The sequence below is a fragment of the Maniola jurtina genome, chromosome 26, assembly GCF_905333055.1.
Source record: "Maniola jurtina chromosome 26, ilManJurt1.1, whole genome shotgun sequence".
Lineage (NCBI taxonomy): Eukaryota > Metazoa > Arthropoda > Insecta > Lepidoptera > Nymphalidae > Maniola > Maniola jurtina.
Window position 1 is genome coordinate 1,928,151 of NC_060054.1, and position 18,908 is coordinate 1,947,058.

The 18,908-nt window shown below is 41.0% G+C and overlaps 3 protein-coding genes across 11 annotated transcripts in view; all 3 read right to left on the minus strand.

The window, feature by feature from the left end:
• Positions 1–94, minus strand: part of LOC123878490 (zinc finger protein 431-like) — a 26,990-nt gene extending 26,896 nt beyond the window's left edge. The window contains exon 1 of the mRNA XM_045925678.1: positions 60–94. The gene's annotated coding sequence lies outside the window, so the exon portion shown is untranslated. The remainder of the gene's footprint in view (positions 1–59) is intronic.
• LOC123878476 (zinc finger protein 62 homolog) overlaps positions 1–4,225 on the minus strand; it is a 26,522-nt gene extending 22,297 nt beyond the window's left edge. For all 8 annotated transcript variants that reach the window (XM_045925653.1, XM_045925658.1, XM_045925657.1 and 5 more), the window contains exons 1-4: positions 3,813–4,225; positions 2,795–2,921; positions 1,499–1,600; positions 904–1,098 (exon numbers count right to left, since the gene is read on the minus strand). In XM_045925653.1, coding sequence (XP_045781609.1) covers positions 904–1,098; positions 1,499–1,600; positions 2,795–2,921; positions 3,813–3,965 — 577 coding nt within the window. In that variant the 5' untranslated portion in view covers positions 3,966–4,225. The remainder of the gene's footprint in view (positions 1–903; positions 1,099–1,498; positions 1,601–2,794; positions 2,922–3,812) is intronic.
• Positions 4,226–6,716: 2,491 nt separating this feature from the next.
• LOC123878481 (zinc finger protein 99-like) lies at positions 6,717–18,757 on the minus strand. Of its 2 annotated transcripts, XR_006798831.1 has the most exons (6): positions 18,366–18,757; positions 17,301–17,412; positions 16,258–16,386; positions 15,651–15,887; positions 7,083–8,168; positions 6,717–6,770 (listed from the first exon to the last, which is right to left on the minus strand). XR_006798831.1 is itself a non-coding variant. In XM_045925666.1 (5 exons), the coding sequence occupies exons 1-5, from the start codon at positions 18,522–18,524 to the stop codon at positions 7,162–7,164; spliced, it is 1,644 nt and encodes a 547-aa protein (XP_045781622.1). In that variant the 5' UTR covers positions 18,525–18,757; the 3' UTR covers positions 7,029–7,161. The 2 variants fall into 2 exon arrangements, 1 of the variants encoding a protein (XP_045781622.1); XM_045925666.1 differs by lacking the exon at positions 6,717–6,770 and having other exon boundaries at positions 7,029–8,168.
• Between the last annotated feature and the right edge of the window lie 151 nt (positions 18,758–18,908).

Consider the following 18,908-nt stretch of genomic DNA (forward strand, 5'->3'; position numbering starts at 1 on the left):
GCTTCTACACCTAACGCTATGGTCTTGCACATAAAAGTGAAAAGTGAAAGTGAACTCACTTGCAACCGCAGCGCTGATGGTCTTCCTCGGCACGTGGTATACGATACGTGGTCTGTAACATCTTGCCGTTCTTCACGGCTTCTACATCTAACGCTATGGTCTTACACACTAAAAGTGAAAAGTGAAAGTGAACTCACTTGCAACCGCAGCACTGATAGTCTTTCTCGGCAAGTGGTATACAATAGATGCTTTGGTCTGCGACATCTTGCCAATTTTCATGGCTTCTACACCTAACGCTATGGTCTTACACATAAAAGTGAAAAGTGAAAGTGAACTCACTTGCAACCGCAGCACTGATAGTTTTTCTCGGCAAGTGGTATACAATAGATGCTTTGGTCTGCGACATCTTGCCAATTTTCATGGCTTCTACACCTAACGCTATGGTCTTACACATAAAAGTGAAAAGTGAAAGTGAACTCACTTGCAACCGTAGCACTGAGTCTTTCTCGGCACGTGGTATACAATAGATGCTTTGGTCTGCGACATCTTGCCGCTCATCACGGCTTCTACACCTAACGCTATGGTCTTACACATAAAAGTGAAAAGTGAAAGTGAACTCACTTGCAACCGCAGCACTGATAGTTTTTCTCGGCAAGTGGTATACAATAGATGCTTTGGTCTGCGACATCTTGCCAATTTTCATGGCTTCTACACCTAACGCTATGGTCTTACACATAAAAGTGAAAAGTGAAAGTGAACTCACTTGCAACCGTAGCACTGAGTCTTTCTCGGCACGTGGTATACAATAGACGCTTTGGTCTGCGACATCTTGCCGCTCTTCACGGCTTCTACACCTAACGCTATGGTCTTACACATAAAAGTGAAAAGTGAAAGTGAACTCACTTGCAACCGCAGCGCTGATGGTCTTCCTCGGCACGTGGTACACGATAGATGCTTTGGTCTGCGACATCTTCCCGCTCATCACAGCTTCCATACACTTCTTCAGGTCGTCCTCAGTGTACCGTTTGCCACGCTTGGACGGTGAAGATTCTTCTTTGACGGTCATCTCTGACTTGCTTTCTTGTTCTATTTTGATTTCTAGAAGAGAAAGTCTCGGTCAAATTATCTTTATTTATGTATATTCATATAGTTTTTAGTACAGATCGGTTACACCTTTCGGAATTCAGTCCACCCCTTAACTGGTGAGTATTGAGGCTAGTACAATTATTTATTAATTTAAGATAAGATAATTTATTGAACTTAAGAAGTACAAGATTCAGTTTTTATAGAGTATGTTCTGAAAAAATCGATTTATTTAATTTTTTTTATAATTTAAACTATCATGAGTGATTTCCATTTTTTTTTTAAATTATAATTATAGACTCGCGCTTGGCTGCAATCAGACCTGCTAGCAAGTGATGATGCAGCCTAAGACGGAGCACGCTTGCCTAGAAGATGCCTATCTATATAATAATAGACTGTTAGTGTAGACACTTACCCATAAGATTCTTGTCCTCGTCATCCATGAACTCAATGCTGAGGTACTCTGTCTCCATCTCTAAGTCTGACTCTTCCTCTTGCTTCACACTGAGTTTGGACTCTGGAACAGTTCACATTTCAATAAAGACATCTGTTGTCTTTCTCTAAACTAAATTTAGAGTATCTGCATCCTCCTCCTTTTAATATTGTTGAAAAGGGAAAGGGAAGGGAACATGAATTTTACATTTAAAGACTCTAAATTTTAGTGCACACTATAAATTTAAACAATAGGCTCGCGACTAGCCGCTAAAGTCACGAGGTTTGAGAGCTTTAAATTAAATTTAGAACTGTCAAGATGTGTCTGTCCTTTTCATATTACATTAAGTAAGAAGAGGATGCGAATACTCTAAAATTTAGTAGCCAACAGAATCAGTACCATTTTTTATAACTACCTATACATGAGATAAAACTATTTATACTTATATTAAACACATCTAGGGTCTGGTGCTGAGCAATCAACAACATAAAATGAAGTATAGAAAAGTATAGAAAAAATATATATATACAAGGAACCAAAATAAAGTAAAAAAAAATAAAGGATGGCTTGCTTGGTGGCCGGCTTTTCCTGCATGTTTATCAGTGGGAGGGCGGGTGGTGCATGTCGCATGCTGCATGTTGCACCATACAGATTTCTTTGGTTTGGCGGATTATAGCAAATTAAGCTTTTGGTTCCTTGTCATATCACACTAATATTATAAAGGCGAAAGTTTGTTTGTATGTTTGTTACTCTTTCACACAAAAACTACTGGACAGATTAAGCTGAAATTTGGAATAGAGATAGATTATACCCTGGATTAACCATAGGGTACTTGTTATGCCAGAAAATCAAAGAGTACAAAAAAAGAGTACCTTGTAATCCAACAAATTACAAATCCAATGATAAGATTCTATATGTCATACATACTCTGAAGTACAAATCATACTTCTACATGTATAAGTAAGTACTTGTATATTTAATAATATAACATAATATCTATTAAGCTTTTTTCATAATTACTGTCCATCTTTTCTATTCTATTCTACTCTACTCCCTTTACAACCTCTTTCACTGCCAAGGGTCACTGGTAGAGATCTCTTATAGAGATAAGTGCTTCCCTGTCCACTTTTTCTTTCTTTTCTCTTTATTGTTACTACTTTCTGGTACAAATAAAAAAAAAAAAAAAAAAATTCAATAATAGACATGTCGGATTACAGAGGGCGCCGGATTAGACAAGGGTCGGATTACAGGGGGTTAACTTTATTAATAAATGGTTACCATTTTTGGCTTCTTGGTTGAGCAACTGGTTAGAGTAGAGTATCTCTCGCTTGAAGCTGACTGCATCGCGGAGCCGGGTGATGCAGCTGTCACAGATATGCTCCGTCTTGCCAAACAGAGGCTCCCACTGGAACAAGCAGATAGTTAGGGTTCCGTACCTCAAAAGGAAAGTAAGGAACCCTTATAGGATCACTTTGCTGTCTCTCTATCTGTCTGCCGTCTGTCCATCCGTCATGTATGTCAAGAAAACCTATAGAGTATTTCCCGTTGACTTAGAATCATGGAATTTGGCAGGTGGCAGGCCTTATAGCACAAGTTAAGGAAAAAATCCGAAAACCGTGAATTTGTGGTTACATCACAAAACTAACTGTGTTTCAATTTTTAAAGTAAGATAACTATACCAAGTGGGGTATCATATCAAAGGGTTTTACCTGTACATTCTAAAACAGATTTTTATTTATTTTTATGTATAATAGTTTTTGATTTATCGTGCGAAATATTCAAATTCAAATTCAAATTCAAAATGTTTTTATTCAATTAGACTTTTACAAGTTCTTTCGAATCGTCAAAAGCATCTACCACTGGTTCGGAATGCCTTTACTACCGAGAAGAACCAGCAAGAAACTCGGCGGTTGCTCTTTTCAATGATTTGATATACAATATTATGCCATGTATACAAGCAATTGAAGTCCTGCGCATTGCTGGAGCGAATCGAAGTTCAAATCCACGCTTTTTTATCATTTACATAATCTTCGATAGTATAATATGCTTTTCTCAGGAGCATATTTTTAATAGATTTTTTGAACCTGTGTAAAGGCAAGTCCAAAATTGACTGAGGAATTTTGTTATAGAAGATTATACCCATTCCCACAAATGACTTTTGGACCTTCCTGAGACGGAGCGTAGGAGTCGCAAGCCTATTATTGGAAAAAATACCCGAGTACGGAACCCTCAGTGCGCGAGTCTGACTCGCACTTGGCCGGTTTTTAAGTAAATAGGTACCTAACACAATACTTACTGGCAACGCGAAGCAATCGTTCACCATTTCACCGTACACCTCTCGCTCTTCCCCGTTGTAGTACTCTGTCCAAAGTTCCTTGAGGCCGATCTCCTTTAAACAGCATCGACACTGCTGGCTTTGGCCAGACTTTTTAATTTTAATCTTGCCCATGTTGACTGTTTTACCATATATTAAATTAACTTCTATTTCATCACACGCATGATAGAAAGCACAGCTGAAGAGTTGAATACTTCAAAAAACAACAAAGCGTAGTCGCGTAATATTTACTGGGATATAAGTATCCAAAGAGTATGTAATCACTAATCACTATGTAAGTATCAAAGTATTTTCTCTTTTTTATCCATCTCTTTTAACTTTTATGTTTTTTATTTTTTCTGTTTTTGGACCCGGACTTCACGACTTGTTCACGACCACAGACCAATAACATATATTCACGACTTTTTTTTTCTGGTATATAACCATAGATAATATACCTACTGATAACGGGTAAAGTGACTACATACTCTTTGTTCTGGTTTTTGGTTTTTGTTTTCAACTGGCTTTATGGCTCTGGGTTCTGATCATAATTTAAAAGTACCTACTCTGTGGTTATAACACGGTGCTCAAAGGTTAAGGCCGAAGCGACCGGCCTGCCCGCGAAATTCAAATTTAATTTAGTTTAAGAAATTAATTAAAGTATCGACTATTCTCACAAATTAGTCGATACTTTAATTAATTTCTTACACTGGACCTTTTCAAGTAAAGATTTTTTTATAAACCTGTGAGGATGATACTGCCACTGTCGGAATCAGAATACCCTAAGCCTACGTTGTCGTATTAGTTTACAAATTGCGAAAAACCAAATTAAATTTGAATTTCGCGGGCAAGCCCCTTAAATCTAGGGACTTACAAAATAATAACACCATTTTTGAAAACTTGTCTATTTAATTTGAAAAAATATGTAAATACTTAATACAAAAACTAAAATTAAATACCGCCATTTTACTAGATCTAAATGGTGATTAATACAAAAACTAAAATTAAACACCGCCATTTCATATAACATTTTCCTTGATCTAAAAGGTATTTAATATTTTGTAACTCTGTAACTACCTAATATTTAAAAAAAAAAGGAAAAAGATTAGTTTCCACCATGGAGGTTAGAGAGAAGGAGAACGATCGCTACGCGCTAAAGCATTAGCGCGCCTGTCCCTGAAAATTGGTAGAATTTGAGCCGCGCTGTCGTCGGTAAGGAGTATCTGTGAAGTTAGCTGTTTATGAGTACAAGTAGATGAAGTTAGTTGCATAATGTATAAATTTTCTTCGCGGCATCGGTGAGAAAATAATCGTGCTCCGTAATATTTTAATTTTTGACGAAAAGAAACATTAAAAAATGGTGAAATATTGTATTGTGCGTGGATGTACAAGTGGTTTAGCATCTGATCGGAAAAATAGAGTGAAAAACAATTTACGTCAATCATCATTATTTAAAGTACCAAAGGTAATATCAGGTAAAGGTAATGTAGTAGCACATTGAAATATTGAATGTGTAAAATTAAAATTAAATTAAATTTTCCTTTGAAAAATATTATATACACGTATATTAAACGTTGATATATCATTTCAAATTAGCGCACAACAGCCCGCTTTTATTGAGACAACTTAGCGATCGCAGCGCCTCACTTATTTTGTCTGTATTTCGGGGACACTATTTTCTACAGCGATCGTTATCCTTCTCTCTAACCTGCATGGTTTCCACGTAATATTAAAGCTGATATAATGAACTGAAAAACTGAACTGCTATTTGGAATTTACTTGATATTTAAGATGAAATAAAACTTTGGTATAAAACAGACAGCCTTTTTATTTCGGTGCCACACAGAGAAAAGGAACGAATGTTACAATGGTAGCCACAGAATATATTAGCGATACACGATGACATGTCACAGAGTAAAGCAGAGAATGCGTTCATATTTTAACAAAAGCCTTAAGTCTAAGCAGACAAATGATAGTATCTGCAAGTACAGTACAGACTCGATTAACCACACTAATTTTATTATTGTTAACCTAAGGCATTCGGATAGTTGAATGTATGAAGAAAATCGATTTTTGTACATACATATTCTTAACATATAATGAAAGGTATTTATTCAAAACAACAAATATAAATTGAACTTATCAACAAAAATCAATGTTTACTAATGTAACTTATACACATAATATTTTCTTTAATCATTAAAATATTGAAATCTTAACCGGGCTCTCTCCGTCACTTACTCCATACAATCGTAGCTCCAATTTTATTTGAATATTAAGCAACCAAAGTCCATGAAATTTTGCAGACATATTCTAGAAAATAATATCTGTGTCTGTGGTGTTTTAGATTTTTCTAAAAATATGTAGTTTTAAAATTGCAGGGGCTCAAAGATTTGTATGTGAATTTTTAAGACCGCGTAACTTTGAAACCGAATATTTTAACGGAAATCTGAAAAACCACAGACATAGATATTAGTTCCTGGAACGTTTCTACAAAATTCCATTGAGTATGATTGGTCAGTATTCCAATGAGAGACAAACTACGTTTGTATGGAGCGAGTTATGGAGAGACCCCTCTTAATCATCCTACAAACGTTACTTCATCGCGGTTGCTAATCCAGATAATCGCGAATCTGTATGACAGGTCTGGATAATTTCTCGCTGATTCTTCTCGGTAGGAAAGGCATTCCGAACCAGTGGTAGATGCTCTTGACGATTCAAAAGTACTTGCAAAAGTCTAATTGAATGAAAATATTTTGAAGTAGAGGATGCCCGCGACTTCGTCCTTGTGGATAAAGGTTTTTAAGATCCCGTGGGAACTGATTGATTTTCCGGGATAAAAAGTAGCCTATGTCCGTCCCCGGGATATAAGCTAATCCTGTACCAAATTTCGTCAGAATCGGTTAAACTGTTGGGCCATGAAAAGGTAGCAGACAGACACACTTTCGCATTTATAATATTAAAGTACTAGGGGATGCCCGCGGCTTCGCCCGCGTGGATTTGGATTTTTTTAAATCCCGTAAGAACTCTTTGATTTTCCGGGGTAAAAAGTAGCCTATGTCCTTCCCCGGGAAGTATCTCAAGTCTGTACCAAATTTCATTAAAATCGGTTTAATGCTAATCGTAAGTGCTTTTATAAGTCTGAAACGAAGAATAAATAAATACAAATACAAATACAAATGGTTGGGCTGTGAAAACATGGCAGGCAGACAGGCAGACAGACAGACAGACAGACAGACAGACAGACAGACGGACAGACACACTTTCGCATTTATAATATTAAGTATGGATTTAAAGAATCGAGTCTCTACTATCTATCTATATCAATATTTTATTCACCAATAATCATCTTTCCATCTTCGTGCTCGGCTTGAACATGTTTCCTCAAATCGTTAGACCTCTTGAAACTCTCTCCGCACAGACAGACAAAATTCTTGACACCGGTGTGCACCACCAGATGGTTGGTCAATTCGTACGGCATCAGAAACATTTTAGGGCAGTACTGGCATTTGAGCTTCTTTTCACCTCTGTGTCGTTTGCGCATATGCGCCACATAGTAGGACTTCCACGTGAACATTTTGCCGCACACTTCACACGTGATGGTCTGCACTTTGTCCTTGTGGGCCTCCGTCACATGCTTGTGCCGGTTGAACTGGTCCACAAACTTCTCATCGCAATACAAACACTTACACTTACGCTCCTGCCTGTGCACTAAAGTGAAATGCTTGGACAAGTACCTCTTCATCTTGAACTCCTTGTTGCACAGCTTACACGGATAACTCCCAATTTTGTGCACTTTCAAATGTTTATCCAAGCGGTGTGCGGCTAAAAATGTGTCCCCACACTCGTAGCATATGTGGTTACTGTAGTGCTGATTCATATGGGCGTCCAGGTGTCCGTAATTGGGGAAGTCCTCGTTACACAGAACACATTTCAAATTGGAGGCCAGAGAGTATGGTATAATTTTTGTGTACGCCTCGTCGAAGCCAATTTTGTGTGTTTCGGCGAAATGCACAAACATTTTATTCCAGTCCGGCACTGGGATATGGCACTCTGTACAGTGCAAGTCGTAAATATCCATTTTGACGACTTCGTACATGAATGGAGGCTTCATGAACCGTTCAATGCTGTAGATCTTTTCGATGCCATGTTTAGTATGTGTATGGGAGCGCAACTCGTCTGGGTCTAAGAAGAACGGGCCGTCTGATGGACAGTAGAAGCAGTAGTATCTATTCACTGCTCTCGTCCTGAACGGTATAGCGTTGGTGTACTTCATGATTTTTTGGATGTCTTCTATCAGTTTGTAGTACTTGTCATTGTTGGGCGGTTTGGCTTCATCTGCAAAACAACACGAGTGTGATGACATGAAAGAAATTTTGTTACCCGACTGCGGCAAAGCCAAAAAGAAGGGTTATGATTTTAGCAGTTCAGTGGATTCAGTGGTTCGGCATTTCGCCGAACGCGGGGCTGAGCCAGGGCTACCGCGTTCCTGAGCTTTTGTGATGGGAGAAGCCCTGCTCCGGGAAAACCTCGGCAACCTGGGCGGTCTACTCAGCTTCTGGATCGAGCTTGGAGTTGGAGTGAAGTGGAGTGGAGTGGAGTGGAGTGACGACTCTGTTGCACGTACAGACTGAAACACTTCCTATACGAGTTTCTCCATACGTATTAGATAGGCCCGGTTCCTCTCATCACAAGACCTCCGCTGCATGCCGCGTCCGCCTTGCAGCAGCTGCAAGAGCGGCCGCCACGCGGACGCCAAGCCACCGGCGACGTAGCTCAAGCCACCGCGCCGCCCTGTGGCCCCCTGGCCTGCGACGCCTGCCCCCGCTCAGTAGTAGGCGCCTCAGTAGCGGAGCACAGGTGTTGTGTGTAATTAAAATAGTAGTAGTAATTCAAAATAGTCTTAATTCAAAAAAAATAGTGGTGTGGAGTTGGCTGCTCTCCCATCGGGCGCGTCCCCGGCTGGCGGATAGGGGATCTCCCTCACCAGACTTGTCTGGCGGGTACTGGGGAAATAAAATACTCAGCGCGGACCAAAAGCAAGCACAACAAATCCAGGCAGCGTCTGTACTCGGAGCGAGCGGCTGTCTGGTCAGCGTCTGTCCCACATTGGGCGGCTGTTTTCCGGAAGATGTTAGTAGAAGAGAGAAGGAAGGAAGGGAGATAATTGAACATGCAAGCACAACAAAAAAAGATACTACCCCAGGCGGGTTCCGGCGCTGATACTAGTGCCGGGGAATCCCGCCCCCTGACGGTCTCGGCCGACAGGGGCTGCCCCTCGTATTCTGGGGAGGGCAACGTTTTGCTTAAGTGTGACAAACCATTTGCGAGGTCTGGCCTGCTACAACGCACGCCACCTAAAACAACGACACAGGCACGGACATGGACTGATACAGAACAAACGGAAACGGAGGACGGAATATCTACAGGAGATGAACAGGTACAATGCAGACGACCACCCTACGTAAGCCCCCTGACATTTTTCTCACCCATGGTGAGCACGCCGAAAAATAGAGATGGGAAAAGGAAAAAGTCACCAAAGAGTAATAAGGAGACAGAAAGTCTAGAGGAAAAGGAAGACCGACTTTTGGGTGAACTGTTCGGCAACATCGTAGATGTAAACTCACTTGTGGAGAGACAAGGGCCATACAAGAATACAGCCAATGAAATTAAGACAAGACTGCGAGAACTGCAAAAGCTGTGTGGACGGGTCATGGATGTCCGAAGAATGAGAGCAGGAGAAAAAAGCGAAGAGATGGAGAGAACTCCAAAAAGAGCAAAGAGAGTAGCAGTGGTGGTAGAAGATAAAGGTACAAATACATCAACCGGAGGCGAGATGGAAGGATTAGAATGGGATGATGATCTGGGTACGGAAACTGACTGGAAGGAAGTACAATCGAAGGGGAAACGCCAAAAAGAGAGAAATAGGAATAAAGGAATAGGAAGATATCCGGCGGAGATCAATCGAGTGCAGGACAAGGAAAAAGAGAATGAGATTGAGAAAGATGTACTGACAAAGAAAGGGAGGAATCGGGAAGAGGAAAAAGCCCCAAATCAAAAAGCTAAGAAGAAAGGAAAAAATAATCTGGGGAAAAAGCCAACCGGCAGAAAGCCAATCGCAAAGCCCGAAGCACTGCTAGTCGAGGTAAGAGACCGTGACTATGCCAGCGTACTTAAAGAAGTAAAGTCGGGACTAGCAAGTGAGGAAGTAGTATTCTCTAAGGTAAGAAAGACCAGAAGGGGCGATATACTACTTGAACTTGAGAAAGGTCAAGATGGAAACGCCTTGCGAGTAAAAGAGAAAGTGGGGGAACTGTGCCCAAATTTAACACTTAGAGCGCTAAAAGAGTCTGCCGATGTTATAATTAGGGGACTGGATGTCACAGTGGAAAAAGAAGAAGTGGAGGAGGCATTAAAACAAAGGGTGAAGGAATTCCACGTTAAGAGTTTTTGGGAGAACCGATACGGTAGTAAGACAGCCCTGGTCGAGCTTCCGAAGGAGGAAGCTCAAAAACTTGCAGACCAGAAAAAGATAAAGATAGGATGGATGAGGGTCCCAATCAGGCTCTCAGTAGAAAGAAAAAGGTGCTACAGGTGTCTCGAATACGGGCATGTTTCAATGGCGTGCTCAGGCCAGGACCGAAGCAAAAAGTGCTATAACTGTGGCATCGAGGGGCATAAGGCCATAGACTGCGAGATGGAAACAGCATGCGCTATCTGTATGGATAAAGGCCTGAGCAATACAAGACATCGAATGGGCTCGAAAAGTTGCCCGTCTTGGAAAGAAAAGGTGCCTGGCGGAAGGATCAAAGTGCCAAAAAACGGGGTATAGGAGCAGGAAGCGGTGCAATAGGCTCGCAGATAAAGGTCCTGCAAATAAACCTGGACAGAACGCGAGCCGCCCACGACCTGCTCGAAGCGACGGCAAAGGAATATGACATAGACTTAGCCATCGTGGCGGAGCCAAACAGAAAAATAGTGCAAGTACGTGAATGGATCACAGACCATAGAGGGGATGCCACTGTAGTTATTTATAATAAAGGCACCCATGCTAAAATAGTGGCGCAAGGAAACGGGTTCATTGCGGTAGCAATTTTTGGGCTCACGATTTTTAGTTGCTACTTTTCGCCGAACCATAGTTTTGAGGACTTTGAGCGAGACCTAGATGAGCTTTTTGAAAGCATCAAGTCACAGCGTGGAGACATTTTGGTAGCTGGGGACTTCAATGCAGCGTCAAAAGTCTGGTCGAACAAAACCGAAAATGCCAGAGGTCGGCTAATCATGGAAATGCTCGCGAGTATGGACATGGTTATAATGAATGAAGGAGTCGCCCCAACGTTTCAAAGAGGTAAGAAAAACTCTACCCCAGACATTACATTTGCCAACGCAAGTATGACAAAGAGAGTTATTGAGTGGCAAGTCCTGGAGGAAGATAGCTTAAGTGGGCACCGATATATAAAGTTTAATATACTTCAACATGAAAGGAAGTCACCAATCGAAACACAGGTAGGGTGGAGATTGGATAAGCTTGATCAGAAAGTCCTAGAAGATGTGCTTAAAGAAAGTGAGATTGGCTCTCCAGAAGAATTGGTGATAGAGACCACAAAAGCCTGCGATAGGGCGATGCCCAGAAAAGGAGTTTACAGACGAGCACCAGTATATTGGTGGAATAAACTAATTGGCGCGAAAAGAGCTCATTGCACAAGATGTCGCAGAGACTACACACGTGAGAGAAGGAAAAGGGGTAGGGAAAACTCAACCAGAGATGAAAGCAAAGAAGTAGAAATGCAGGAGCTCAGAGAGAAATATAGGGCAGCAAAACTGGATTTGCAAGCAGCCATCACAAAGTCAAAGGCAGAAAAATGGAAAGAGCTCTGTGATGATGTGGATAAGGATACTTGGGGACTGGGATATAGGATTGTCACCAAAAAATTACGGCAAAGTCCGCCCAGCTTGGAAATGGACCTAATTAAAACAGTGGTCAAAGTATTGTTCCCGTTCCATGAAGATTTTGGCCGCATCATGGGAGACGCCTCTCAGATGCCGGAAATTACGGAAGAAGAGCTAAGGACGGCGGTTGAAGGTCTTAAACTAAAAAAAGCGCCAGGACCTGATCTTATTGCGCCCGAGGTGATCAAAATGGCAGTGCAGGCTATACCGGAGAAAATAAGAACAGTTTTAAACGATGCTTTTGCAGCTGGGACGTTTCCTGCAGATTGGAAAAAAGCAAGTCTGGTCTTACTCAGAAAAGCAAATAAGCCAGCGGGAGACCCGGCCGGATATAGACCAGTCTGTTTGCTTGATAGTTATGGCAAACTCATGGAGAGACTCCTTCTTAACAGAATAGAGAAGCTTTTGCCAGACCACGGCGGTCTCTCTGACCATCAGTATGGTTTTAGGCAGGGCCGGTCCACACTAATGGCTGTAAAAAAAGTAGTCCAGACTGCCATGGTGGCAAGACAGGGCACGCTAAAAACAAGAAAGCTCTGTGCCCTGATCTGTCTAGATGTGAGGAATGCTTTTAACTCTGCGTCTTGGCGAGAGATCCTTTTGGAAATGCGTAAGAGAGGCTTCCCAGGCTACATCCAAAACTTGATAAGTAGCTACCTAGAAGACAGATCTATAAGAGTTAGAGATTGTAATGGAGTGGAAGACATGGTCAAAGTCAGCAGTGGAGTACCACAGGGATCAATACTTGGCCCAACTCTCTGGAACATTCTGTACGATGGCGTCTTCAAGCTGGAACAAGAGGAGGGCATCCAACTTGTGGGCTTTGCTGATGACCTGGCTCTCGTAGTGGTGGCTAAATCCGAGGTTTCCCTCATGATCAGGGCAAATAGGGCGCTCGAGCGAATACGTAGCTGGATGCAAAGAAGGCACTTGGAGATTGCACCAGAGAAAACGGAAGCGATTGTATTCAGTGGAAGGCGGAGGCTAGACCCTATACAATTCAAAATTCAAGGTGCGATAGTAACTCCGAAGGACCACGTGAAGTATCTGGGAGTATGGCTCGACAAAAGCCTCAACTTCAAGAAACACATAGAGGAGGTAGCCAATAAAGCCCAGAAGCTGACAGAGGCACTGTACAGACTTATGCCTACAAAAGGAGGGCCTCGAGCGAGCAAGAGGAGGGCTTTGGCATCAGTAGCCCACTCCATAATTCTTTACGGGGCACCAATATTCAGGGAAGCTATGAAGGTGGAACTGTATAAGAAGAAATTGGAAGGAGTCCAAAGACGACTAGCTATAGGTATTTGTGGAGCATATCGAACAGTCTCCACTGAAGCCGTGCTGGTGATAGCTGGGCTTATCCCCATAGCGAAACTGGTAAGCGAACGCGCTAAGCTGTTCGATAGCAAGGAGCAAACACTTTTAGAAGTGCGAGAGGACACCTTGAAGGAGTGGGCAAACGAATGGTCGGGAGCAGGAAAAGGGAGCTGGACCAGAGAAATCATCACCGACCTGAAAAAATGGCACACTAGGAAGCATGGGGAAGTAGATCGCTGGCTGACACAAGCGCTCAGCGGTCACGGGGTGTTCAACACCTACCTCTTTGCAATCGGGAAAGCACCAAGCGAAGGCTGCTACTTTTGCGGAGAGGAGGACACCCCGAGACACGCAATCTTCGAATGCCCAGGTAGTGCCGACCTAAGGGCAAAAGCGCTTCGATCGACAGACGCGGAGGACGTGAATGCCCAAAATCTTATGGCGCGCATGCTGTCGAGCGAAGACGCCTGGCTAAGATATAGCCAAATGCTGAGAGCTACCATGATGCGAAGGGAAGAGAAAGAAAAAGAAGAAAAGAAGAGGATAGAGATCTAGGAGGTCAGCATGATGTAATGCGACGCAGTTCCGTGCTCACCTTGGCAGACATAAAAAAAAAAAAAAAAAAAAAAAAAAAAAAAAAAAAAAAAAAAAAAAAAAAAAAAGTTCAGTGGACCCCCGGTAATCCGTCCCCTGTCTAATCCGACATGTCTATTATTATTGAATTTACTAAATTTGACATACATAGTGAAGTATGATTTGTACTTCAGAGTATGTATGACATATGGAATCTTATCATTGGATTTGTAATTTGTCGGATTACAAGGCACTCTTTTGTAAAAAATCCCAGACTATAGAGGGTCTTAGGCAGTACTCTATAATCCGACAAGTTCGATAGTCCGACAATGTCCTGCAAAACGTTTGTCGGATTACCGGGGGTCCACTATATATGTATGTATGTATGTATGTGTATAATATGTATATATTATGTGGGTGGGTATGTATGTTTGTATCCAGATTCTGTGTGTTCCACCGTAGCGCCTAAACTACTGGGCCGATTTTGATAAATAAGGTGTCAATCGATTCGTCGTAAAGGTCCGGGTGACATAGGCTACACTTTATACGAAAAAAATTGACCGAATGGATGTTACACGAAAAAAGTGGGTGTCACCAAAAAATTTTTTTGCTCTTGTATCAAGTGGGATGTCAAATGAAAGAGGAAAATATTCTGTGTTCATAAATGTAAATGTACTATGCAACATTAAAACACCTATAACAAGTGACAGAAAAACAATTTTCCTTTATTTAGTGGCTTTATTTTTAAAACTGTTGTTACATCATACAATCTTGTCCCCCTTCACCATTTTACCACCGAACCGCAAGACGTCAGGCGAGTCTCCATCCTTATGTCGTCGACATTCCATCTACACGCACGAAACGTTTTGCGTCTTCATTCCTCATACGCATGGCTAAGCTTTGGAATACTCTTCCGCGATCTGTGTTTTCTACCAATTACAATCCGGGTATTTTTAAAACATGGGTGAATAGGCACCATCTAGGTAAACGCGTCCCATTTTAGACCACATCATCACTTTCCATCAGGTGTGATTGTGGTCAAGCGCTTGCAAATAGTAAATAAATAAAATAAATAAAAATATGTGACTTGTTGTATGTTGACTTGTGTGTATACTTCTCTGACTCATTGACTTCAGTCTGCAAAGTGCCCTTAAAGTATACCTTACAACTGCACGATATCCACACACAGCGTGTCCCAGCACAAAACTGTTCTGACTCACAAAGGTACATTGTGTACTGCTATGACTCACCTTCCTTAGTCTCCATTGACTCATTGACTTTAGCATGCAATGTGGCCTTGGGTATACTGTACAACTGCACGATATCCACACACAGCATGTCCCTGCACAAAACTGTTCTGACTCACAAAGGTACATTGTGTACTGCTATGACTCACCTTCCTTAGCCTCCATTGACTCATTGACTTTAGCATGCAATGTGGCCTTGGGTATACTGTACAACTGCACGATATCCACACACAGCATGTCCCTGCACAAAACTGTTCTGACTCACAAAGGTACATTGTGTACTGCTATGACTCACCTTCCTTAGCCTCCATTGACTCATTGACTTTAGCATGCAATGTGGCCTTGGGTATACTGTACAACTGCACGATATCCACACACAGCATGTCCCTGCACAAAACTGTTCTGACTCACAAAGGTACATTGTGTACTGCTATGACTCACCTTCCTTAGCCTCCATTGACTCATTGACTTTAGCATGCAATGTGGCCTTGGGTATACTGTACAACTGCACGATATCCACACACAGCATGTCCCTGCACAAAACTGTTCTGACTCACAAAGGTACATTGTGTACTGCTATGACTCACCTTCCTTAGCCTCCATTGACTCATTGACTTTAGCATGCAATGTGGCCTTGGGTATACTGTACAACTGCACGATATCCACACACAGCATGTCCCTGCACAAAACTGTTCTGACTCACAAAGGTACATTGTGTACTGCTATGACTCACCTTCCTTAGCCTCCATTGACTCATTGACTTTAGCATGCAATGTGGCCTTGGGTATACTGTACAACCTCGCGGCATCCGCAGCCTCCATTTCCCCACATAGAACGCTAAGCACTGCCTCTTCGAGATCGTTTTTTGTGTATTGCTTGTATGTCTTGTTCCTACGATGCCTTGGAAGTCTTTTAGGGTACTTTGGCTTGCGTTTCACTCGCGTTGATCCTTGGGCACTTGAGGGTATGTCTGAAAACCGAGAGAGATGGTTGTACAGATGGTTATTTTTAGGGTGCTGTGGTTAGCGTTTCCCTTCGCATATCAAAATTTTCAAATGTGGTTTGGCTAAGACCTAAACAACAAGTGTAAATTAAAATTTTATAACACCCCCGACAAGTGAAGGTTACAGTAACTAGAAAAGAGCTGATAACTTTCAAACAGCTGAACCGATTTTTTTGGATTATAGCTAAGAACACTCTTGATCAATTACCTTTAAAAAAAAAAACTAAATTAAAATCAGTTGATTAGTTTAGGAGCTACAATGCCACAGGTAGATACACACGTCAAACTTATAACCCTCTTTTTGGGTCATGGGTTAATAAAGAAAACAAATACATACTATTCTCAGGTTCATATTCTGGGTTATCTTCAAGGTACTCCACATCTTCATACTTATCCACATCTTCATACTTATCCACTTGAGAAGCAGAGTCTTCACCATCCTCTACTTTCACATTTATATATAAATCTGCAACAACAATTGTACATAGCTGTGCACTTTATACCCGACTTCAGCAAAGCCAAAAGGGAGGATGATTTTAGCAGTCTATGTATGTATTTGTGGATGTATGTATGTATGTAACTAGGTATGTTTGTATCCAGATTCTGTGTGTTCCACCGTAGTGCCTAAACTAATGGGCCAATTTTGATGAATGAGGTGTCAATTGATTCATGGTAAATGTCCGGGTGACATAGGCTATATTTTATATGAAAAAAATTGACCTAAAAAAAGTGGGAGGTCTCCAAAAAATTTTTTTGCTATTGTAACGAGTGGTATGTCAAATGAAAGAGGAGAAAATTCATGAATATAAATGTACTACTAATAGGATAATATGTATTTTGATTAGAGAATCTAAATTAGCTTAATTGAAATATCCAAAGCATAATCCAAAGCAAATATTTCAAGAGTAACTTAAATTAGAGTAACTTAGTTTTTAGGGTTATGTACCTCAAAAAGAAAAACGGAACCCTTATAGGATCACTTTGTTGTCTGTCCGTCCGTCGTGTCTGTCAAGGAAACCTATACAGTACTTCCCGTTGACCTAGAATCATGAAATTTGGCAGGTAGATAGATCTTATAGCACAAGTAAAGGAATAAATCTGTAAACCGTTAATTTGTGGTTACATCTTTAAAAAAAAAAATTAAAATGTGTTTCAATTTTAAAAGTAAGATAACTATACCAAGTGTGGTATCATATGAAAGGGCTTTACCTGTACATTCTAAAACAGATTTTTATCAATTTTTATGCATGATAGTTTTTGATATATCGTGCAAAATGTAAAAAAATACCCGAGTATGGAACCCTCGGTACGCGAGTCTAACTGGCACTTGGCCAGTTTTTTAGAGTAATTTAGGGTAAATTCTTAAGGATGTCAACTTACCATCTTGTAGTATATCCTGGGTGATTAAAATCTCCCGTTTAAAGTCCATTGCGTCCCCCAACCGTGAAACACAAATATTACAGATCCACTCTGGTTTATTTGAAGGTTTCCACTGGAATTAAATGTTGTATGAGTTTTAACCCGACTGCAGCAAAGCCAAAAGGAAGGGTAATGATTTTAGCAGTCTATGTATGTATGTGTGTATGTTTGTATCCAGATTCTGTGTGTTCCACCGTAACACCTAAATTACTGGGCCGATTTTGATGAATGAGATGTCAATTGATTCGTTGTTAAGGATTAGCAAGCTGAAGTGGCAATGGGCAGGCCATGTCTGTCGCAGAACCGACGGCCGTTGGGGCAGACGTGTTCTGGAGTGGAGACCGCGTACCGGTAAGCGCAGTGTGGGACGACCTCCTGCCCGCTGGACCGATGACCTGAAGAAGGTGGCGGGGAGCGGGTGGATGAGGAAGGCGGAGGACTGTGTTTGGTGGCGCGCTCTTGGAAAGGCCTATGTCCAGCAGTGGACGCTTACAGGCTGATGGATGGATGGATGAAAGGCCCAGGTGACATAGGCTATATTTTATACGAAAAAAATTGACCTAGCATAGTCCTTAAAATTAATTCTAAACCTTAAAGTTTTCTAATAATACATGTTTCTAATAAAACTTTACGAGGGACGTGCGGCCTAGTTGTGACAACGCGTATCAATCGAAGCAAAGTTGACCCAAGTTGGTAACTGGATGGATGACCGACTTCAGAGGTCCAAATTTGGAATTTTCGTTTCCTCCGTGCCTCGGAGTGCACGTTAAGCCGCGGTCGGTCCCAGTTATTATCACTAACATCTGATAATAACTGTCAATTAACCTAAGAGTCGAAATCTCGTTCTCTAGTTGTATGCGGAAGGATCTGGGAACCCATCGCATTATTATCCCAAGAAAACAAATTATAGGTTATTTTATGTGGTAAATAACTAAATTATCATATCAACAAATTCTTAGAAGTCCACAACAATAATTTGGTTTTCTAAAGGGTTTATAACAACACTAAATAACTAAAACTACGTACCGAAATGCCGAAACATTCACTCAACATTTGGCCATAGGTCTCATTTTTTCCTTCAAATTCGTGTTGCTCCCAAATATTCTGTAATTCAGTCTCACCTAAACAGCATTTGCATTTATCATTGCAAACAATTTCATTTTTAATTGCTAAATATTCATCCATTACCGACTATTCCTGATTTTACATTTACAGTTTACAAGTGTTTCACAGCTTTCTTACAAGTTTCTTTTTTTTAACTCTAAAAACAAATGAGAGGAGAAACTGGAGAATTAGGTACGAAGAGAATTTATATAAAAATGTTAATTATTAATTGGAGTCGAGCAGTCTCTGACTGCAGTCAAGCATTTTCCAAAATTGCACAACTGCACACAGCACAAAACACAAAACATGATTACAATGATTACAAATTACAATTACCAAAGACAATTACATAAGTATGATAAGTACTCTTTACTCTTTAGATTGCTCTGTCTACGCTCTATATAACAAAGCAATTTGGCAAAGAGCAAACAAAGAGTAGTAATCACTACGTTATACTCTTTGGCT

Bases quoted from the DNA above. Each gene is read 5' to 3' on its own strand.
- LOC123878481 (XM_045925666.1), bottom strand. From the start codon at position 18,524: ATGGATGAATATTTAGCAATTAAAAATGAAATTGTTTGCAATGATAAA. The intron at 17,413-18,365 runs GTACGTAGTTTT...ATTTAATTCCAG, and splicing joins GTGAATGTTTCGGCATTTCG to TGGAAACCTTCAAATAAACC. The intron at 8,169-15,650 runs GTGAGTCATAGC...GTTGTTTTGCAG, and splicing joins GTCAATGGAGGCTAAGGAAG to ATGAAGCCAAACCGCCCAAC.